Genomic DNA, 23,616 nt, shown 5'->3' with positions numbered 1-23,616 from the left:
GACTGATTATAAGCATTCATGGAGGTGCAAAGTGATATCTCATTGTGGGTCTCTCAAGGCGATTGGTGCCAAGCATCTTCCTGTGCTCATTTGTCATTCGTGTATCTTCTCTGGCCAAGTGTCTTATTTTTGGGATTCCACATTTGGTGACTCTCTAGAGGGACTCACAGGGCTCAGGGGCAGTTATCCTCATGGCAGTGGGTCATTACAGTGAAAGAACACACGGCAGGACGAGCCCGGGAAAAAGACACTTTGGGGAGAGTCTGGGGGAGTCCAGGTGAAGGCTTCCAGTGTTTTCCTCCTGTGATGGTGGCCACACACAACACACTTTTTCCACCTGTGAAATACAGCAACAGTGTGCAGTGTTTCTGTCCAGGGAAGTCTGTTTGGGACTCTGAAACCAAGGGTTTTATTGTGGGCTAGTGTTGTAAGCCCTTTGCCTACAAGACCAGCTATGGTTTATGAAATTCTGCTCCTAGGGGAGCAGGTGTTCGCTCTAAGTCACACTGTTTGAACCAGCCTAGGCAGGTTGGGACAGCAGGACTCAGTCCTGTCAGGTAGACAAAAGAGCCTTATCGGTTAGAATCACAGGCAGCGTTCCAAAAGCCAAATTCTCAGGTACCAGCCAAGGGCCACTCTCATGAGCAGGCCTTTCTAAATAGCGGCATCAGCCCTCCTACACAGGGCTAGTTAACCCTTTGGTTCATTTTTTAATCGGACTTTTTGTCTTCTTATTTTTGAATTATTGGAGATGTTTACATACCCTGGACACAAGTCGTTTATTAGATATACATTTTGTAAATGTGTTCTCCAAGTCTGTGACTTGTCTTCCATTTGCTTAATGGTGTCCGAGGAAGAAGTTTGGGCAGGGAGGTATTATGATCACATGATTTATGTGTGATCACAAACCGTGCTGGTTTGCACGTGGAGAATGGATCACAGGGGCCAAGGGGAGGGGTTGGGGAGGCCCATTATGGTAGTCTGGCTAAGAGATGATGGTGGTCTGGGCTACGGGGTGCCAGGAAGGATGGAGAGAGAGAGGCTGCACGTGAGGAATGCATGGAAAACAAGACTGGCAGGGCCTGGAAACACCCATTGTGGATTTCACCAGAAGGAAAGCTGAGCTCTGCAAACTGGTCCATAGGACACCATATTCTTTTTGTTTTTAATAGTGAAACTCCCATTAATTTCAGTGTTCTGATAATTTGAGAAAGGTGGGATCAGATGAACACTAGGGTTCCTTCCGGTTTTCACAGGCTCTGGTGCCATGAACAAGACTTTCTGAGGTTATTTTAACAATTCTAAAATCCTCTGAGGAGTGCTCCTACGTGTATTATTATAGATTGTTTATTGGTCATACCTGTGTGTCTATAATGCTGAGCTTTGGTCCAAGAAAATAACTTGGTGAGTGAAACCGAATATAGTTTGTGCATAGAGACCCTTGCCAAAAGTGAAGGCAGGAACACTGTTAGCAAAGGGAGTGTAAGGACGGGGATGAGGAAATTCGAGATTGTGTATTAACCCAATTACCAAACGTGCCTTGCCAATCTGGCGCACTATTGGTTTAAAATGGGATTTTGCATCATACTGTCCCAAGTGACACAGACACTATCATAAATGAAAAATCCTTTCCTCGGTCTGGGATGCAGAGCTCCTCTCATTTGGACGGCATCTGGTATCATGGGAGAACCTTTATTTAAGGCTAGAAATTCTATTTACCCAGGAGGCCAAAACACTGTTTTCCTGTTCGTGCAAAATAAACAAAACACCTTGGCACACTGGATGCAAAGAAGGCCTGAGGGAATGGAAAGGAATGTGAGATCAGGTATGCAGGGCAATGTCAATGCAATAAATCAGGAGCACAGTGGTGATACATGTTTTCCCTTCTGATACTAAAAAAAGAAGGCTACATGAATCAATGAGACAAAGTAAGAGTCCAGAAATTGAGAAAGATATATGTGTGTGTATGTCTGTGTGTGTGTGTGTGTGTGTGTATCTACCTACTTATTATACAGTAGGTTTTGTTGTGTTTTTTTTTTATTTTAGAAGAAGGCAATGGTGGGAAATGGTGGGAGCCACATGGTACAGCCATGAAGCAGAGAGATGAGGGCATCTCTTCCAGGCCTAGTTGGGCCTGGTGCCCTACACCTATGGCAGGGCAGGACAGGGAGATGCTGGCGAGGCAGGATGCCTGCTGCGAGATGCACATGCAGTAGGAGACCCCTTCCTTGAGGAGTTGATGATGAATCTAGCTCATCATGCTGCTCATTTTGCCCTCCTCTGCCTCAGGGCCTTTGCATCATTTTGCCTGAAAGGCCAGCTGCCTCCAGCCATCCCTAAGTCTCGTGAATTCATTTTTCAGGTCCCAAATCCATCCTCTCCTCCCTGCTCTCTCTGTATTCTGTCATCAGGGTGAGTCCCTGATGTTTTATGGAGTCTACGTTGTACGATTTTGAAGGCCACTTGTCAGAAAAAAATAAATAAAAATCATGAATGTGAAATTAGGTATCCACATGATTAGGGCCCCTCCAGGGTGTTGGAAAGGGTCTGGGCAGGTGAACCTGGGCCTCTGGCTGCAGGGCACAGAGCCCTCATCCCAGTCTGTAATCAGATGTTTAGTCCTGTGAATATCTGATTCTTCACCTTCCTACTGGACTGTAAGCTTCGCGAGGGGAGAGACTGTCTACTTTATGCATCATTATACTCCTAGTATTGATATACTAGGTACATGAGATGCGCATGATAAATGACTCGAATACATGAACGCTGAATTTGAATCGCAAAAATTGTAATCACAAGACTTCTAGCTTCCATTCATTGGGTCTTCACTTACCAGGCTATGATGTCAGTACAGAGGGTGCAGAGTGTGCTGGAAGTCTCAGCCTGTAAAAACATGGGAGAGAAGGCCACTCTGGGCATGTGGAAGTAAAGGAGACTGAAGCTGGGGGTGCCTCTGAGTCAAGGGTGTGGCTTCTAATTCCCACTGTAAATACCACTGTGTCCCCCAGAACAAATAGGACTTCGTGAATGGTGGGGACACCTCTCAAACTAGTCCCTTATGAGAGGATGGTATTTTCTAAATCTGCTGCCTGCTGATTTTCCCTGTTGAGAAAGGTACGAACCCCTCCTTGCATATATTTCCCCACCCCTCTCCATATCCTTAAACCAGAGGGTCTCAACCAGGGTGATTATTTTGTGCCCCAGGTGGCATTTAGCAAGGTCTAGGGGGGCATTTTTGTTGTTACACTTAGAGGTGGTGGTGGGTACTCCCAGCATGGAATGGAGAGAGGCCGGGATGCTGCTCAGGATCCTAACTACACAGGGAAGCCCTTCACAGGAAAGGATGATCTGCCTGGAATGTCAATACTGCTGAAGTTGAGAAACTCTGTTTCAAACCCACAGGATCCCTCACTACCCCCCTTTTTCTGGACACTCTGGCTGTTTGCCTTCTATACTCCATACAGAACAGTGGGGAAAATGCTGTTCAGAGGGTAAGGAGGATATTCACCGGAGTAAACGCGATGCAATCATACATTTCCATCGTGTATTCAGTCTCCTAGAAATAAAACTCATATTTGTTGTAACAGGCACTGTTGTAGGCCAGTACATGGACTGGCTTGGGAATTTTATTAAAATGCAGATTCTGAGTCAGTAGGTCTGGGGTAGACCCTGAGAGTCTGCATTTCTGTCCAGTTCCCAGGGGATGCAAACACTGCATCCCGTGACCGTGTTTGGGACAGCAAAGTTCTTGGCACTTAGGATATGTCAGCAAACAAAACAAAGACCCTCTGACCTTGGAGAATTGCCAGTATGGCCAGAAGTGAATTGGACCCGGGAAAAGCGCGGACAGGCTGAAGGAGGGCACTAAGAGCCTCAGGAAATCAGAGCTAGAAGAGAATCTAGAGTATCTAGTCGAGCTGCCCCATTTCAGAGTTTGGGAAACCGAGGTGCATGGTAGGGAAGGGAGCTTGGTGAAAGTCACACAGCTTGCTGCGGACAAGGCTGTTTGGTTCCTATTCCCCTGCATTATCAAGGTTCTTAGAGACCCCTTGGGGTACAGAACTCAGGATGAGGAATGGCCAGCAGCCCTAGAGGTTGCAGCGGTGGGGATCTAGGGACTCTCCCCCTAATCGGAGGCCTCCACTAATTTAGACCCAGGAAATCCTGATGGTCTGTTTTATTCCTCTCTAGCACCACATGCACACAAACACTGGAGTATGTTTGGGGAGGTATTAGTGTCCTCCTGACTGGCCTTCAGTGCGTGTTTTTCTGCGTGACTACACAGCTATAGCAAGGGTGAATCAAAGTAAAAGTCTGGAGACTTTTCCATTCTGAGTGCATGCAGTTATTTGGTCAGCAAGTGTAAAGAATAAATTCCAACAGAATTAGGCTAATTAAAACCTGTTCTTAAGCAGGCCTGGAATAACAAATCCTGAACACCTGTGGGCTCCTCTGCTCATCCTTTAGGGCCCACCTGAACAGAGCCATCGACCCACAGCTTCAGATTAGAGCACTCTTTGCAAGGTGCTGAGAAGCACCTGCTTCCTCCACTGCTGGTACCCGGAAATAGAAACTTTTAAATTCATGTCAGTTCCATTGCAACAGTAGCAAATTTCATGGGGTAGCTAAAAAGAAGAGCAACAGCTGGTACATCGGGCATTAATAATATAACAAAGGAAGAAAAAAGAGAAACTTTTCATTAGTATTTTTTGATGTCAATTTATTATTTATCCCTTTGCCAATATTCAAACAGGCAGGCGGTCATAAAACATTCAAAAAAGATCCTCTAAAATAGTCAAGGCATCTGTTTTACCTCAGTTCCTTTTTTTAGAAACCTGGAAATCAGGAGCCCTGGTATTTATATATTTTAAAAAAGTCGTGTTAAGAATATCTGCTGTATCAAAAATATTGCTTGAGGGCCGCTCCTTAGAAAGATTTTAGTTTAAATTTTATCTACAGCCTAGGCAGACGGTGGTTCTTGAGGGAAGATTCAATGTAAATTGGCAAAGCGCTGCTTCCAAATTTCTGACTCCTCAATTAGTATTATTTTGCTGGAACAAGGCGTTGACAAAGCCCACTGTTTGGTAATTAGCATCCTGTCAAGGCTGTCCAATCAAGACCAGCATGCTGCATCTGGTCCTAGTTAAAAAGCGCGTGTGGGCAGTTCTGATCTGACCCTCAGGGGGCCCTGCCTTGCGCAGAACTGCCTTCAGTGCGCGTGCCCAAGTCCCCATTTATCGAATAAGGAGGTCTCTGCAGCGAGAGGTTCCGAGAGCTGTGGGCTAGTTCTGGTGACCTGTCGTGCCATGTTAGCCTCTTTGGTAAATGTCCATTCTTGAGATGTAGGCACCTGCTTCTCCCAAAAGAAGGTATCTCTTCCTGGGACAGAGACGCCTCTGAAATAAACGGATTGCCTAGATAAAAGGAAGGAAAAGTGGGAAAGAAAGAAAGAAAGAAAGAGCCGAGACCCTAACTGCCCTTAGGAGGAGCTCCGTGGAGGAGGGGCTGGCTCTCCCCAGCTTGGCTTTCCTTCATTCCTCTGGGTGCTACTGCCTTTTCTGGAGCTGTCCCTGGTGTAGAGGTTGTGGTCCTTGATGTAGGCGATGACAGCATCTGGGAGCAGGTACTTCACGCTGTGCCCTTGGCTCAAGGCCTGCCGGACGTACGTGGAGCTGAGCTCATTCTGCACGGGCTCCCTGGCCAGGTGAATGTTGTGCCGGTACCTGTGCAGGATGGGCGAGCCCGAGATGTATTCCTTTGGGTTGTGACCTGTCCGGCTCACACACACTATGCCAAACTTCTCCACTATTTCCTGGATGTGCGCGTCTTTCCAGAGGTTGGGGGTCTGGAAGGTCTTCAGGACATCTGCCCCGCAGAGGAGCTTCAGCTCAGGCCCAGCTGGAAAAACAAGGGTGGATCCCGACAAGGTTAGAGAAGGGTCACGGCCAGTAAAGACAGCATCATATTCCGTTTTAAAATTGCACAAGCTGCTTTTCTTGGAATGTACTGGGAGCTCCATGTCTGTGTGTTCATGACTGAAAGAGGAAAAAGCGTGCAAGTCAATCTGAAGGTGCTTCAGGGACATATACTGTTGTAAGTAATGACTTAATCTTTTGATATTGGCAAATATCAGGAAATACACAACAGCTTTCCTTTTACTCCCCTCTAGTGTTATATCAAGTGTGTCTGCGGTGGCTGGACCCCACGGCACGGCGGTCCAGAGATGGCTGTGAACCTTCTGATAGAAGGTAAGGTTGTGGAATCCGAGGTACTAACGAGCTGTGGGCCTCAGGCAAGTCACCACCTTTGTCAAAATCTATTTCAGCCCTAACACCTGGTACTTCTTATAAGTAAAAACTCGTCATAAAGGTTCTTCGGATAATCAACATCTAGTGACCTTTTCATCTGTTTTCAATATAGCAAAGCTCTAGAACAACTGATCAATGTGGCTAATCCTTTGGCATTTGTTCTAACAGAATGATGGTTGCGGTGATAAAAGGATGCCTAATGTTTGCTGGGTGCTCGCTGTGAGCACCATCGCTAAGCGCTTTATGGGTTTAATCTCATTTGATCCTCAGAACAATTTCATGAGGGAGGCGTCACTCGTCTGTGGAGAGGGAAACGGGCCTGGAGAGGCTAGTGACCTGCTTGAGGTCACCCGTCTAGGTGGAGGCAGGATTCAAACCCGCCAGCCAGCCTCGGGGTGGGGTATTTGTAACTGCTGAGCTCTGCTGCCTCCTGCTGGCGGGAACTGTATGTGCATCAGAACCCAGAGGCCCTTCCAGGATTTTCCTGGCACTGTTCAAGTTCATGGCCCTCTGAATGGGCTAATGTGGACAGGGGAAAACCAAAGGATCTCCGGTCCTTCTGGAAGGTGATTCCTGCTTCAGTAAGTGGCAAAGGCTGTGTTCCTAGAGTGCTGGCAGCTCTCAGCCACCGTGAAACCTCAGTGGGGAGGGTCTCTGGGGATACCTCCTGTTGGGGAGAGAGCAGATGTAAATGGTCAGTTGAGGCTCTTCTACTGTGCAACCTTGGAAGGAATCTGGATACAGGTCAGAGAGAGGAGTATGCAAGGGAGCATCAGACCGGCTGTGGAATAGAAAGTGAGAAACTGGAGGGGCCACGGAGAGGTCTGAATTCCTGCCGCGGTTGGCCACAGGCTGCTGTGGGGCTGGAGCCAAGATCCATCCTTCTCTGGGCCTCAGTGTCCCCATCCATGAAACACTGGCCTTGTTTCCTAATCTTGAAGGAGCAGATATAATTACAGAGAGCAGACTTTTCAAACACTCTAGCTGCAGAATATCAGTGTAATGAAAGGATACTGAAACATCTCACTGACGCGTGCATTCATGAATTCTCCATGGTGAAGAACTAGGACTTTAAAACCAGGCACCTTAGATTCAAATCCTGGCTCTGCCATTCAACACCTGTGTGACCTCAACTTTAAAACAAGGATACTAACAGTACTTATCTCATAGGATTATTTTTAGAATTGAATGAGCTTATAAAGTACTTAGAAGAGTGCTTGGGACAGAATAAGTGTGATAGGTGTTAACTTCCGTCTATCCACCTACCTGCTTATCCACTAACCCGTTCATCGACACATCCACTCAACACTTAGGGAATATTTTTAAAGTCAATAAAACTAAGTTTAAAAATTGTTCAATAACTCACACTTCTCACTACGTTGGGCTGGTCCCATTGCTCACAACATCTGCAGATTTGGATTATTTTGCATCTGAGTTTCTACTCCAATTTCTTATTTATTCAACCATTGTAATATAGCAGGTGACCATCTTTTGACCTTTTAAACAAGTGGGTGATTTTTCATGTGCTCTTCTATGGGGGAGGTTAAATGATGGGCATTTAATTGTAGGGCCTTTAGAGGCCTGGAGCACACCTTCCCACCACCCCCCCATTCCCACAGGTCAAGGAACAGAAGACAATCCCTTCTTATCTCAGTGGATTTTTGTGGGGGCAATTTCCACACACTGGCTTTGATATTACACACAGTTTGATTTATTAACAGTGACAGGAATACAATTCACCCTGAGCTCTTGCCTTCAGGGGACAAGTGCCCACACCTTCCCATTCCCTAAATCAAAGGCATGTCTGTGGGGTAATCACTTCTTCTGGCAACATGTGCCTTAGACTCGAAGTCTGGGCAGGCCTCAGAGACCCTTACATATCTCTCTCCAATCCATTCACATCACTGCTACAGACTCTTCGGATTGAGTGACTGACTGTCCAGGTCCAAAGTCCATAAGTCTGAGGTGTTGAATAAAGGCTGCCAATTTGATTCGTCCTAACCACGATGTAGTGACATAAATCAGATGTCTGTGGGCATTCTGGGGCAGTGTGCTTTCTTGGAACAGCCATGGGCTTTGAAAAGCAGACAAAGCAGAGATTTACGTGCAAAGTGAGAGAAGTGCCACCAGTACCCTTTTCTTAGGATGTCCAGGTGCCCTGACTCTTTATATCGAGAACACCAGCCCTGAGGTCAGTCAGCTCTGGGTTCCAGTTCCAGATCTGCTGGAAGCCTGGGAGAGTTCTAGCAGATGGGCGGGTTTCCTTGTGCTGTCAGATAGGGATGGCCTCCTGTGGAGGTTGTGGGAACTGAGTGACCGAGGGAAAGGGAATGCAGTGTGAATCTGGGGCCCAGTGCAGGGTATGGCCATGGCCGTGCAGACACACTTGGGAGTTGTGGGATTTCTGGGTAAGCCGGACAGCAGAGCTGAAGCTAGGTACCAAAGGGCGGCGCCCAAGTTAAGCAGACAAGGCCACCGCGGAACAATTGACATGAGATGGAATGGGGGGGGGGGGGGTGTGCTTGCTCTGGTTGTGTGGAAAGGGAATCCTCTGAAGGTTGCCGAGCTGTGCTCAGCCTCATCAGCCAAGGCCAGGGACCACCTGCACAAAAGACAGACACCGTCCGGCTGTTAGAGGACCGACTGAGGCCTCAGCCATCCAAGGTGTCACACCTGAGCAGCCCAGGACTTGGCAGTCTGCGGCACGGGGTCAGCCTAAGGAGACCCACAAATCATGGGAGTGCTGGGCAAAGCCGGGCTCTGGCTGCCAGAAAGTGCTGAGCTCAGCCCGTAATCTGTAGTCCCACAGAAGAGCACACAATAAAACCCACAGCACACAAAATGGTCCTTCACAAATATGTCGCTAATAACACACAAGCCACCTCATCAGAAGTCAGATTTATGCTGAGGGAATCCACCTTCCTTTGGTTAATTGTTCTAGTCCCCACCCCACCCCCATTACAAATGTGAATTCTGTGTCGCTTATAAAATATATGGATAATATGTACTTAAGGTAGAAAACAATTCTGCTTCTCCTGAAAACTATCAATACTTTTGTGTATTTTGTTTTTTTTCCATTGATTTAGACATGCAGATAGATATGCAAGTATATTTGCATGTTTTTATATATATATCTTGATTTTTTTTCCCCCACTTCATAAGCCTTTCTTATCCTGATTTTTTTTCATATCCTGATTTTTTTTCCCACTTACCTCATAAGTCTTTCTCCGAAAACCTTTTTGTCAATTGTTCATCCTATGTATACAGCATAATTTAAACATTCCCTTACAGTTAAACATGGAGGTTGCTTTTATTTTCTGCCATTATAAAAACTGCTCTGATGAACATCTTTCTACGTAAATCTTTGTCCCAATTTCTAATTATTTCCACAGTCCGATTCCTAGAAGGGGAATCTATCAAGCAAAGGACGTGAACATTTTTAAAGCCCCTGATATATTTTGGTAAACTGAAAAGCCCACTTTTCATTCAACATAAACATCCTTTTTTAACAGTTACTTTAGGGGAGAAGATGAGCAGGACTTACTGTCTGAATAGCAATAAAGGGCAGAAAGAACAAATTCCATAGGGCCAAGCAGAGTAGCGCCTAGAAAAGTATATTTGAAAAGAATGTGGGTGTGCTTTGGTGTCGGGAGGGGGAGAGCCCATCTCCAATGAAAGCAGCCTGGTTTCACAGGGACGATGGGTCCAACCTGGGCCTAACAGGAGAGAGAGGTTTTTCAAAAAGGGAGTCAAAGGGAAGGGGTGGAGGAGCAGTCCTGAAAGAGCGGAGACAGGATTCTGGAAGTATGTGCAGAGAGTTGGAGCAGGAGAGGCTGGAAGCTTCCGCGTGGCATCCTGCCCATGTCACTAGAGGGTCCCTGCCTGTCACTGGAAGCTCTAGCATTCCACTGCAGCAAGGAATGTCAGGCACCCATGCTGTTTCCTGCCTTTGTGCCTTGCTCAGCTGCCCTTCTGCCCGGAAAGGCCTCTAACCCCAGATAACCTACTGATCCCATGAGTCTTGGTACTAGTGTCTCCTCCTCCGGGCAGCTTCTCCAGTCCATGCCTGGACTCCCCACCATTCGCAGCCTGTCTCTAGCCTAAGGTCGGAGGTGAGGCGGGCTTTGTTTTCCACCTGAGTCCAGAGCCTGGCCTGGGGAGGTGCTCAGCCAGTGTCTCTTGACTCTGGTAGGAGTAGTTGCTGAGCCAGAGAGGCTTCTGAAAGAAGACAGGCTGACAATTAACACTGCCTGTGCTCCCACCGGGGGCTGGGGGTGGGGGTGGGAGTGGGGGTGGAGAGAGGCAGACAGACCAGAGGAATACAATGAACACTGTAAAGCTGAGGACACAGGAGAAGCTGTAACTCCTCCTTTCTTAGACTCCTACTCTAGTAGGAGGTCTGGGGTGTGGCCTGAGAATTATTAGACCCCTCACAGGTGATTCTGCTGTGAGTGATCCTTTGACCAGCATTTGGGGACTGGGGCATGCAACCTTTAGAGGTTGGTGGCATTTTCTATTTCTTTTAGAAGAGCATTTCCCAGTCTGCGTTCCGGGGGTGGGGAGAAGGTGCAGGGTGGCGCCAGTGTGTGTTGAAAAGGGTCCCATGACCAAAAAGTGATAATGGTGACGAGCTAGTTCTCTTCCTTATAGTCGCAATGCACGTGATCATAGTAAAGGCTCTGAAAAGTCCTGCAGGAAAGAAGCCATTTTAGGTTGGTTTAACTGTGACATTCCTGAGCCCTTCTGATCTGGAACTAGTGTCCCACCACCCATGGTTGGGAGACTGGACAGTAGGAAACCCCAAGATGGGTCTGCTGGGCACTCAGCCCAGCGGGGCCAGGGATTCCCTACTCACTCCACATCCGGCCCTTCCATCATCAGGTGCTTCTCTTTGTTTGCATGAGGGGCCTATGCATTTGACCCCTAGGACCAGGGCTGCCATTAGAGAGGGAGGATGCTTTGAAGTCACAACTGACAAGGTTCTATCAAATACCAGGAGTTGACAACCGGGTAGAGACCCAGGGTTACAAACTGATAGGACAATCCATATCTGAAATTCCCCTAAAAATAGGTTTCCTCTTCTGAGTAAGCCTTTGAGGAACATGGCCACAAGTATCGTTCTTGCAGTTTTAAGTGTTAGAGCAGCACATCTGTACTCAGAAAGGCTGAGGCTTTTAAAAGGACTCAGCACCACTCACCAGTTTATCCCCGTGTAGCCCTGACTGTAATCCTTGTCACAAGCACAAGTCACAAGGGTAGGTAAACTCTTTTGGGGCAGAAAATCCTAAATCAGCATAATGATTTACAAGGGATGGTGGCCAAGGGTTTAATTTGACCTTTCAATCTGGGAAGGGTCACCACACCCAGGGGAGCCTCAGAATCCTTAGCCGTGCTTGGGAGTTGGTCCCGGGGAAGGAGGGTGGGGGGTAGATCCCTGACATGTCTCCCTCTCAGGGACAAGAGGGTCTGCACCCACCTGTCCGGGCTGTCGAGCCAGCCCTGCCATGGTCCAGGCCTTCCGTTTGGGGCAGAGATCTGAGCAGTTCACTGTGATGATGCCTGCATTGCAAACACACAGGCTCAGGGCATGTCCATCCCCCAAAGCCACCCAGGGGTCTCAGTGTTGAAGTCTCAGCCTGCTTTTGCCCCTTTTGGGTAGGTAGCTGGTTCCACACATATTCGTGGAAGGCCTACTAGGTGCCATGCCTGTGCCAGGTGCTTGGGTGGGAAGCAGATGTGATTGGGTCCTGACCATCCACTGCCTTCTGTGAGCTTCAGTGAAAGGGGGGAAGTGAGCATATTTCTACTTTTTAAACACTGTTTTTCAATACCTCACTTAAAAGCTGGGTGGGGACTGAGGACACAGGCTATTAGAATCAGACCGGAGTTCAAAATAGACACTGTCATTTGTAAAGCCAGGATATAACAACGCCTGCCTTTTGGGCTTTTGTGAAGGTAAATGAGCTACTGTGCAGTATGCACTGGCACAGTGTTGGCCCACAGCTCACTCTTGTCATAAACTGCCATTCAGAACTGCACAGGGTGAAGACTAAGAATCTGGCTTAGAGTCACACGGCCTGGGCTGCATCCCAGCACCCCACGGGCCAGCTGGGTGACCCTGACCAACAGGTCTCCCTGTGCATGGTAACGAGGAATAGTGATCTCTCGTGGGTGGTCATGAGGACTGAAGGAGTTACGCAGAGCGCACTGAGCAGTGTGCAGGACGGTCTCATTTTGTGTTCGCATTTCAGATCTGATTGGACTTACACCAGCTCAGCATGCCTGGCGTCTTTAGCAACCAGCTTTAGCAACCAGCGTGCAAATCAAGACATAGCTGATCAAACACGTTGTATCAATGCAAGATTATATATATTTATGAGAGCTGTGTTTGGGAGGAGAAAGTGCCTGGTGGGAAAACAGGTGCTTTGAAGCCAGACTGGGGAGGCGGGGGGGTTCGAGTTTAGATTTTCTTGCTTGTATGACCTTGGATGAGTCCCTGACACTCTCAGAGCCTCAGTGACCTCATCTGTTTGTTGGTCATCATGGAAGTTAATGCTGACCGTCTCTCTGCGGAGCATCACCAGACCGTGAGAGAGAAAGCGCTTCTAGCCTGCCAGACGCTGGCCTAGCAGCTCGGTGCTGATTATCACTAGGGGAAGGCACAGCGTAAAGGTGGAGCTTTAGAATTAGACTGCTTGCTTGGAATTCTGCTTCCAACTAGTAGCTGTGGAATCTTGGTGGGTTCCCTAAGCAATCTGCCTCCGGTCTGTAGAATGGGGCAGGGAGGGGGGAGATGACTGCACCCACCCCTGTGAGCCGCGCCTTGGATTCATGAAGAGGCTTAGCACTGGCCCATCCACAGAGAGTGCTCAATCAACACTGGCTGTTCGCCTGTGAACGCTGAGCCCATTTCATTCATTCTTATGTTCTTAATCCTCAGGAACTGCTTACCTAAAGTCAGGAATGATGGAAGGAGTGGACAAATAAATACGTTTAATTCTGGTCCAAGGTCCTTCCTGATGATCTCGGAGACTCAGTTGAGTCTTCTTAGGGCCTAGCTGGACTCTGTGTCTCTGTTATTGTCTGCTTTGGTTTTGGTAAGCTTCAAGTCTGAGGATTCACTCCTGAGTTGGTCTGGAATCGCCCATCAGACTGAAGTTGGCATGAGTCTCACCTCTACTTTCTAACGCTAGGACTCTGTGGATGTTACTGATCCTTTAAGAGCCTTCACTTCCCCATCTGTAAAGTGGGACTAAATTCACCTACTTTTCAGAGTTGTTGAGGTGACTAGATATTACCTACCTGAAAAAGCTTGCCATACAATAGTGATCAGTAAAGGTGGTGGTGACTGTCATCTTATTTTACTTACCTTGAAGCTCCTAGTTCAAGTTGACCCTACCTTGAATATGATCTCTGAACTCTGACATATGAATAATTATTTTCCTCACAGACCTCTACTCTGCCTGTGTGGGCAGTGGCCATGGCTTCCTCTTGTTGCCTGCCTGAGTGGTGCTCTGGGGTGCCGGGCCCTGGGCCTGAGGGCTGACCCTGGGACCTCATTCTCTGTGTCCTCTGCAGCCCCACAGGTCTCCATGGATGCCCGATTAGAGAGTCATTGTGGCAGGAACAAAGTCAGTCCCATTGTGTCCCCACCCATAGATCATTGGTTTGAAGATGACCATAAGCATAGCTTCAGAGTCAGATTGGGCTCCACCACTAGCTTATTTGTTTTGGGACTGTGATTAACTTAGCCTCTCTGAACCTGTTTCTTCATCTATAAAACGAGGATAGCACAAGATCATGCTTGCAAAGGGGCACCAGAGATGACAGTAGTGATGTTGATGATGATGGACCACATCAAATGGCATTGTGACTAAGGACCTCCCCCTACAACATGGGGAGAAGGTGAGCAAAAGAAGTTATCAAATGTCCTAAAAGCTTGAAAGCTGACCTAGATTAAAAAAAAATTAGAGTAAAAATAAGAAGCCCAATAAGGAGAGAAAAGAATCCTCAATGAACCCTATGAACTTCCATCATAGTGACGTCACTATGTAAATTCACAGTTGACTCTATCAGGAAGATACTAAATGGAGCAAAAGGTGATTTCTCCTATGCTTCTAAAATCACCTAACTTTATAATGACCAGATTTTCAATCTTTAAAAAAAAAACTGTTTTTAGTAATTGTAGGAAAACATGAGCAATCAAATTTCCTAATGAAGCACGCTCTAAATATTGGGGGAAAAAAATGTAATCAGCTATCTGATAAAAACTGTGTTGTCTATTTATATCAGTGAATTTTCAACCCTGGCTGTACAAAATATATCATTTGGAGACCTTCTAAAAAAATACTCCTGCCTAGACCCCACCAAAAAATCTTAATCTCTGAGGGCCTGGGTTGGGGCAGGGGGATGAGCATTTTAAAAAAGCTTCCCAGGTGATTCCTACAGCTAAGGTCCACTAGTTTGGATGGATCTTGGTAGTGATCATAAACCTGATTAACCTACTTCGTGACTGAGGCTGTGGCCTCAATCCTGCCCACACATTAGAATCACCAGGGGGCCCTTAAATATTCCAGTGCCCCACCCCAGACTGATGACATACATCCTGGTCTCTGGGACAACTCTTGGGGTTTGGTACTTTTGAAAGCTCCCTAGGTGATTCAGTGTGCAGCCAGGGCTGAAAAGCACTGGACTAAAGAACAGAGTAAAAAAAAAAGAAAAAGGGGATCCCTGGGTGGCGCAGCGGTTTAGCGCCTGCCTTTGGCCCAGGGCGCGATCCTGGAGACCCGGGATCGAATCCCACGTCGGGCTCCCGGTGCATGGAGCCTGCTTCTCCCTCTGCCTGTGTGTCTGCCTCTCTCTCTCTCTCTCTGTGACTATCATAAATAAATTAAAAAAAGAAAAAAAAAAAAGAAAAAAAAAAAAGAAAAAGAATATGTTCCATAAAATCTTAGCTCATACCTGCATTTTGCAGCAGAAGGAGTGACAATATTATGTAGTTCTGTGGTCAGTTGCTATTTATCCAGGAATGGCTTATGTGTGTTGAAGATAAATTACGGGCCAGTGTTAGGGATGCAGGGAAGGTAGCTAACATTATTAAGCACCTACCATAAACTAGGTATTTTGCCCACATCGTCCCATTTAATTCACACAGTACCCCAGAGAGGTAGGCAGTGTCATCCCCGTCTTATTAGGTGAGGAACTGAGGCTCAGGGAGGCTAACTCACTTCTATCAAGTCACTGAGCTAGTAAACTGGTCTCCAAAATCTGGGCCCTAAGCCATACTGCCCTTCACAGGGTCGAGGAGGGAAGCGTCTCTGTGACTACATGTTAAAGCTAAATGATTTGCTGGATTATCTACTCTTTTTTTTTTTTTTTTTAGTATTTCCCTCTGCTATCCTCCAGAGATGAGAGCTGGCTATACTGCTTGTTCTTTTTTTTTTTTTTTTTTAATTTTTTTAATTAAAAAAATTTTTTTATACTGCTTGTTCTGAAGGGATGATCTAGGTATAAATTTATGCTTTATGTTAAAAAAAGAGCATATATCCTAACAATTATTTCATATTTGCTCTTCGTTTAATTTGGCAGTAGGTTCTGAAGCAGCACTGAATTGCTGAATGGTTCTAGCTGGTTCTTTCCCAAGAAAAAGGCAAAGTATCAGAACCAGGATATGTAACTAAATGTTTACCTTGACTAAAAGTTTTCAACCAAGTGACTCTGAAGCAGAGTAAAAAATGAAGACCTAAATAGATTTATGGTGAACAGGCCTGCCAATTATTTGACCCTGTCCCTTGTGCTTCCTATTTCCTGACAATCTTAGTGCTTCCAAATAGATAAAAGACACACCCTCCATTTGCAATCCCTTCCAGCAGAGATGGCTGTCACTAGTGACAGGCAGGCCCACCTCCCTGTCCCCCTTGATAGCCAGGCTGGGTGGGGCTTCCTGCTTCTCCAGCAAACTCCCAGGACCAGCTCTCAGACACACGTCAGACACACATCAGTGACCCGCTGTCCCAAAATCCAGTGCTCCCAGGGCTTTGAAACAGCAATTTACCTATGCTGGATGCTAAAAACAGTTCCAAAAGGAAAAAAAAAAAAATATCCTGAGCAACTTTCTAGATTTATAGCCTTTTTTCCTATTTCACATAAAAGTTTAGATTTACAGAACCCAGGATTTGTACAATTAGAAAAGATGGCTTATTATGTAGATGCAGGTTTCAAACTAGTCAATGATGTGTCCCACTTACTGAACAGTCTTCCGGGACATCTGGGTCAGGAAAGTTCTTTACATAAAACAAAACAAAAAAACCCTCATTAGGTTTTATTGTCCCCATTTTGCAAGTGAGAAATACGTCTCAGAGATCATAAGTGTCTAGCCTCACAGCTACTAGGTGGCATCACTGGAGCCCTCTGAAACAAGATTGGGTGTTTCCAGAAAGTGCGTCCTGAAGGGCAGTCAGTGGGTTGTGATTTTTATACTCAGGACCTCTTTGAGAGTGTGTCTGTTGGTCGCTCTCCCTCTGAGAGGAAGCACTTCTGGGATTTTGGCTGAGAAAGCCTGGCTGAAGCCCCACTTAATACCTGGTCCCTACTTCAACCCACTGGGCTCTGCAGATGTGTCCCACAGCCGCTGGTCATCACGCACAAGCATGTCCACTATTACCTCAGCACCTTCACTGTCTCCATCCACTGCACCTGCTCACTCTCCCAGGGGTCCACCCGGACCCAGTCGGACGTCTGCAGGGCCAGCCGGGCCATGGCCACCCGGTGGTGGGCAGACACGAGGTCTTTCTTCCTGTAGTTGTCGTTGACAGGGGAGATGATACCGCCGATCACCTGGTACAGTCCTAGGCAAAGGAGAGCAGTGGTGTGGTATGTGCCGACACTGACTGCCTGGTGGCCTGAATCCAGGCAGGCGCAGAACTCTCTGCCTCATCCCGAGTGGGAGCAGACCAGGCATTCTCCCCTGGTAGGCCAGCTCCCTCAGGGGCCGCATGCTTCTCCAGCTTTCTACAGCACAGAGTCATACTTTGGAGAGCAAGGCTGTGAGGATGTGGCCAGACAAGACTCCTAGATAGCAGTGTGGACAGTTAGGGTAAGAATATGCTGGAGGAACATCATGACGTCCTCCTGCATAGGACTTAACAGAGGCACTACCTCCTCTAATCAGGTCTGGGATGGTAGTTAAATGCAGTTTCTTAGCCCCAACAGGGGGCTTGTGAATCAAAGATGAAGAGATGGGGTGAGCATGGACCAGGTAGGTGGGAGGTGGGAAGGAGATGGGAAGTGGTGGCTCTAGGAGGCATGGGAAGGCCTACTTTGGGAAAGACGTGTGTTGTGTAGGTAAGTGATGCTGTATGGCTCAGGGACTGGAGAATGGGACGCTTTAAGTTTGGAGCTAGAGTGACATTGTGGAAGCCACGGAGAACCAGGAAAGAGTAGAACAGGACTCCAAGAGCCTTGGGTGGGGGCTCCAGCTTCATCACTCTCTAGTCCACCCGAGGCAATTACCAACCTATCTGGAAAAATAAAATACTTAATCATTTGCACTTCAGTTTTCCTGAATGTGAAATGGGATCATACATGCTGGGCGGGACCTTGTGCTAAGGAGACCTATTAGGGAATCCTTATATAGTAAGATGATATTTTAAGTATATGATATATTTTTTAAAATTATAAAATATGCACATAAAAGAACACAAAACTCATATGGCCTGATAGTTATAAAGTATATCCTGCTTTCATCATCACCTAGATTAAGATATAAGCACTTCTGGCACACCAGATGTTCCCTACCACAGGTCCCACTCTGACGGAAGTTAATCACTCTTCTTACTTTTATAAAATTAATTCTTTCCTTTATAGCTTTACCATGTATTTATGTAGCCTTAAAAAAACAGATTCATTTACCTTCTGAAACTTTTATAAATGGAATCATACTGAATATTTTTGTTTAGCCTTTTTCACTTTATGTAAATAAAATTCCAACCAGTTTTATTGCTGCATAGCCTTCCATTGCAAGATTATATACTAAATAATTGAATTCTTTTACTGTTGACAGACTTGGTTTGAGTCTGGCTTTGGACAATTAAAAACAGTGCCTCTATGGACACTTTTCCACAAGTCTCCCTGTGCACACAGGCATGCATTTCTTAGGACACACACCTAAGAGTGGATCTGCTAGGTCGTAGGGTAGGTGTGATTGCATCTTTACTAGATAATGCCGGACAGTTTTCCAAAGTGGTTGTAGCTATTTACCCTCCAACCAGGGATGTATGAGAGTTTCGTTTGCCCCATGCCATGCCATACAAGGTTATGGTCAGGATCTCCCAATTTGATACATATGTAGTTATATCTCATTGTTTTAAAGTTCATTTTCCTGCTTACTAATGAGGCTGAGCATTTATTTATTCATACATATTATTAAACATTCAAGCTTAAATTTTTTTTGAAGCGCCTGTTCAAATCTTTTGCCCATATTTTGTGTTGTCTGCTTTTTTATCATTGATTTGTAGAGTTCTTTATATATTCCAAATACTATAGCCTTTTGTTGGTTATGTGAATCATAAATACCCTCTTGTTTTATGGCTTGTCTTATTGTTCTTTTTTATGGAATCCTTTGAAAATGAAAAAAAATGAAAGTTCTTAATTTTAATGTAGTTGGGTTGGGTTATTAGTTTTTTCCTTTATTGCTAGGGCATTTTATATTATGAAGACATTTTCCTATATTATCTCATAAAAGGTTTATAGTTTTGTTTTTTCACGTTTGGGTCTTTGTGCACAATGTGAATCCTATTAAGTTATTTTTCATTTGGATAGTCAATTATTCCAGCAGTGTTTACCAAGAAGACCCCATCCACCCTGCTGGTGCACTGCCACCTGTGTCGAACACCCAGTTTTCATCTGTGCAAGGGCCTGCTTCTCTACTCTCCTGTTCCATTGTCCTATTTGCCTGTCCTTGTACTTTGCTTTATACAGCTTTATTACACATCTTGATATCTGGTTAAGCAAATCCTCCCACCTGGTTCTTCTTCAAGACTGTCTTGGCAATTCTTGACTTTTTGTATTTTCCGTATAAATTTTACAACAAGCTTGTCAGATTCCACAAATGAAACACTACCCCTTGCCCCTGCCCTACCCCGAGAAATTTCAATAGGAATCGAACTGAATTTATAATTCAATTTAGGGAGGACTCATGTCTTTACAATTTTTAGCCTTTTAATCCACAAGCACGGTATATCTTTCCACTTGTTTAGATTTCCTTAAATATATTTAGATAAAGCTTTACAGTTTTTCTTGTAGAGGACTTAAACATCTTTTGTAAGATTTATTCCTAGACACTTGATTTTTTGGATGCCACTATAAATGGCATTTAAAAAATCTTTTTTATGGGGCACCTGGGTGATTCAGTGTTTGAGGGTCTGCCTTTGGCTCAGGTTGTGATCCGGGGGTCCTGGGATAGAGTCCCACATTGGACTCCCCATGGGGAGCCTGCTTCTCCCTCTGCCTATGTCTCTGCCTCTTTGTGTCTCTCATGAATGAATAAATAACAGCTTAAAAAGTTTTTCATTATATTTGTTGCCAATATATAGAAATAGGATTTAAGCATCTTGGATGCATGTCTAGTAACCTTGCTAAGCCCTCTTATTCTAATTGTTTATCTGTATAGTCTTTTGAATCTTCTGTTCAAAATGTACTATCTGAAAATACTGAAAATTTGCCACATTTCCAATCCCTGGATTTTGTTTTTCTTTCTTTTTTTAAAAATATTTTATTTATTCATGAGAGACAGAGAGAGAGAGAGGCAGAAGGAGGCTCCATGCAGGGAGCCCAATGTGGGACTCGATACAGGGACTCTAGGACCACGACCTGAGCCGAAGGCAAACGCTCAACCACTGAGCCACCCAGGCATCCCTAGCTTTTGTTTTTCTCACTACACCACTGAAGACCTTTCGCATATGCCGGATAGAGGTGGTGTTAGCAGGCCTCTTTGCCTTATTGCCACTATCAGAGGAAAAGCTTTTGAGTTTCAGAATTGCATACGATATCTGCTGCAAGTTTTCTGTAGATCTCCTTTTTCAGTTGTAGCAAAGACCATGCCATGTGTTCATTAAAACTCTTTCTCCCTCTTTCTGGGCACATAGGAAGCTAATATATCTGTTCTTGAAATTAGGTTGGGTTTATGTGATCTCACTGAGCTGTAAGTCAATGGGATGTGGGTGGAAGTGATGTATACCCCATCTAAACTTGGCCATAAAAACTCTGCTGACCCTCCAACTCTTTTATAGTGAATCTGAAAGCTATAATTAAGGAAGCAAAGCCATGGGTGGGGCTTACTAGGATTCCTGAGACACAGCTGGGCAGGGAATTGCCCTGCAGCTCTCAGGATATACGTGGGATTTATCTGATGAGAGAGAAAAGTTCTTTAATGTGCTAAGCTCTTGAAATTGGGGGATTTGTTATGGTAGACTAACCTGGTCTATCCTGACAAATATGTTACTTTAAGAGACATTCCCAGATATTTCCAGTTTAGGAGCTTTTGCCATAAATGAATTTTATCGAATGTTTTCTCTGCAACTCTTGAAACGATGGTGTGATTTTTGTGTTATTTTTGACTACTTGCCAGTCAACGCCCCTGATTAATCATTTGTAGGGGGTAGGGGGGCTCCCCCAGGTGTAAAACAGATATGCCCTCCTCCAGAGAGGCTTCATGTTTGTGTTTCCCAGGTCCCTGGAGTTATTAAAAGTCACGGATGACCTTAAATGAGATTGTCGACTTAAGCTTCTTTTTGACTAATTCAGGCAAGGGGCTGCAAATCTGAGCAAAGCCTGATGTGCGGCCATTTCTTCCCATTGATAATTTATCCTTGCCTTTTTCTTCTTAAGCTTGACTTGGTACTAAGGCTTCTCTGCAGTCCACTAGGATTAGGGGAAGAAGGGGTAAGATCTATACCCTGAGAGTGTAGCTCCTTGGGAGGACCAGCTTAAGATAGGGGAAATTACCCACGAGGCCCCTCAGCCTGGGAATGCTCTAGCCTTTGTTTTTCTGTATATATATATATATATTTTTTGTATATATTTTTTTATTGGAGTTTGACTTGCCAACATATAGTATAACACCCAGTGCTCATCCCATCAAGTGCCCCCTCAGTGCCTGTCACTCAGTCCCCCGACCCCCACCCACCTCCCCTTCCACTACCCCTTTGTTTGTTTTCCAGAGTTAGGAGTCTCTCCTGTTTTGTCACCCTCTCTGATTTTTCTCACTCATTTTCTTTCCTTTCCCCTATGATCCCTTTCACTATTTTTTATATTCCCCGTATGAGTGAAACCATGTGATGACTGTCCTTCTCCGATTGTTGGAGAGGATGGGAGAAAGGGGAGCCTCTTGTACTGTTGGTGGGAATGTGAACTGGTGCAGCCACTCTGGAAAACTGTGTGGAGGTTCCTCAAACAGTTAAAAATAGACCTGCCCTACGACCCAGCAATTGCACTGGTGGGGATTTACCCCAAAGATATAGATGCAGTGAAAGACCACAACACCTGCTCCCCAATGTTTATAGGCTCTAGCCATTGAATTCTTTCTCTCTTGGCTTGTATGGCCACTGATTCAAAGCTTAAGTGAGCAGTACTGGCAGGTGCCCACAGGGCATCAGGGGCTCTGACGGTCTAATAGCCTGCTTACTTACTTCCCTCCCTGGTTGGTTGTAGAGGTTTGTCTCTCAGCTGGTCTGAGACATCCCCACCTTTTGGCTTTAACAGTGAGGTTTAAAAATGTTCTACTCACCATTTATTTTTGTTTTAGTGGGAGAGTTGATCCAAAGAAGGCAGCCTGACATCACCCCCGCCCCCACCACCACCACTCCCACACTTGCGGGGAAGCTGAGAGTTCTCTGATGCTTTTTTTTCCAGCCCTGGTGAACCTGGTTGCCCTGGGCCCCTCCTTCCTGGAGGCTGAGCCATCCACTGTACCAGGGGGATGAGAATAAGGAAAGATGTTCATCTTTTGACTTCCAGAACTGGCTCCTAAAACTCATTTCAGAGGAACACTGTTGAAGGTTAAACCTTTCGTTTGTAAGAATCAGGGTTTGTTGATTTAAGTTTTAAAAGTTAGCCCTGAAAAATATCAAGAATCAGAGTCTGGGGAGTCAGAGCACACAGTTTTACTAAAATCCACAGAGTGGTAAGGACAGAATATGAAAATGAAAGGAAAAGCCCCTTCTGGATCAAAGGTGGGGTTGGGGGGAGGAATGAGCAGTAGGCATAGGGAAGAACCTGGTAGAAAAGGTTAGTGGTGGCCAAGAATTTAGACCCAAGTCGAGACCTGCTCCCTACACCCTCTTACCCTTCAGAGACTAAACCTTGTGTGTGTTGGGTGGGGGACGGCATAGTTAAGAGGCTTAGTGAATTCTGGAAACTGCAGAGCAGGTGGGCTGGTATTTTGCTTCCCACTTGTAGTTTGAGGGGGGTCCATCGTGCTCCGTGTCAGTACAGCAGTACAGCATCAACTCAGAAATGGCAGCGTGACATGTACGGGCAGAGAGGGCTTCAGGAAACATCCCCTCCCCTGCCTTCAGCGGGGAGTGGCAGACATGCAAAGAAAATGCCCAAAGCTCTTTGAGAGGAGGAGCACGAGAGGCTGAGGGTGGACAGTCAGCTGGGCTACTTTGGGGGGAGGGGCGAGGTGGCTGGCAGGGGTACAGGGTGTACAGTGCAAAGCCAAGGACAGTGGTGGTGTTAGAACCAGGGAGAGCCCAGGCATGGGCCCAGACAGGTGCGGTGATGCCATAGTCAGGAGAGGCTGGGGAGACTTCTGTAGCGGAGGCAGAGAGGATAGAGGCCAGTGCCCAAGGTCCAGGGCACGTCTCTCAGCTGGAGGGCATTCAGGGCCAGATGCCCCTTTTTCAGATGCCAGGATGACAGACCATCTATGATGCTTAATTCACTTTTGGGGACATAGGCAGTAAAAGATTAATTTGATTAAAAATTGACCTATAACAAGGAGTTTAAGATCAGGAGGTATCTTGAAGTGGCAACCTTTTTGTTTGTTTGTTTGTTTTTTACCATTCATGGAAATGGTGGCTTAAGAGCAAGGTGAGTGTTCTAGAAAGCAAAGTAAGTTCTATTTTTGTATATCTGAGTCCTAGATCATGCATGGAATATGATCTTTTCCCCCCCACTTTAGAAAAAGTAGAGGCCAACTTCTGTAGAATGCCCACTTTCTTGGGCAATTTACGTATGTTTAACTTTCACATTAATCTCTGGCTGGCACCAGGCGGCCCTCCAGGCAGCTCTGTCAGGCATCTTGGAT

At 45.9% G+C, this 23,616-nt stretch overlaps 1 protein-coding gene and 1 long non-coding RNA gene across 12 annotated transcripts in view; one reads left to right on the top strand and one right to left on the bottom strand.

Moving 5' to 3' along the window:
• LOC144293812 (uncharacterized) overlaps positions 1 to 23,616 on the top strand; it is an 82,715-nt gene that overhangs the window by 14,368 nt on the left and 44,731 nt on the right. The window contains exons 1-2 of one of the 2 annotated variants that reach the window (XR_013361132.1): positions 4,984 to 6,093; positions 6,170 to 6,248. This is a non-coding gene — a long non-coding RNA (uncharacterized LOC144293812). Of the gene's footprint in view, positions 1 to 4,983; positions 6,094 to 6,169; positions 6,249 to 23,616 lie in introns of those variants that run through there. The other variant, XR_013361133.1, reaches the window with a different exon arrangement.
• The window catches only part of NMNAT3 (nicotinamide nucleotide adenylyltransferase 3), a 121,242-nt gene continuing 102,329 nt past the window's right edge, over positions 4,704 to 23,616 (bottom strand). For 7 of the 10 annotated variants that reach the window (XM_077864949.1, XM_077864947.1, XM_077864946.1 and 4 more), the window contains 4 exons: positions 16,972 to 17,155; positions 16,556 to 16,591; positions 11,785 to 11,867; positions 4,704 to 5,898 (listed from right to left, as the gene is read on the bottom strand). In XM_077864949.1, the coding sequence (XP_077721075.1) occupies positions 5,480 to 5,898; positions 11,785 to 11,867; positions 16,556 to 16,591; positions 16,972 to 17,155 (722 nt within the window). In that variant the 3' untranslated portion in view covers positions 4,704 to 5,479. The remainder of the gene's footprint in view (positions 5,899 to 11,784; positions 11,868 to 16,555; positions 16,592 to 16,971; positions 17,156 to 23,616) is intronic. The other 3 variants (XM_077864945.1, XM_077864952.1, XM_077864953.1) reach the window with 2 other exon arrangements.

This window comes from Canis aureus, chromosome 22 (assembly GCF_053574225.1).
Source record: "Canis aureus isolate CA01 chromosome 22, VMU_Caureus_v.1.0, whole genome shotgun sequence".
Lineage (NCBI taxonomy): Eukaryota > Metazoa > Chordata > Mammalia > Carnivora > Canidae > Canis > Canis aureus.
The sequence above is the reverse complement of the archived record's forward strand: the minus strand, read 5'-3'. Positions and strand labels throughout refer to the sequence as shown.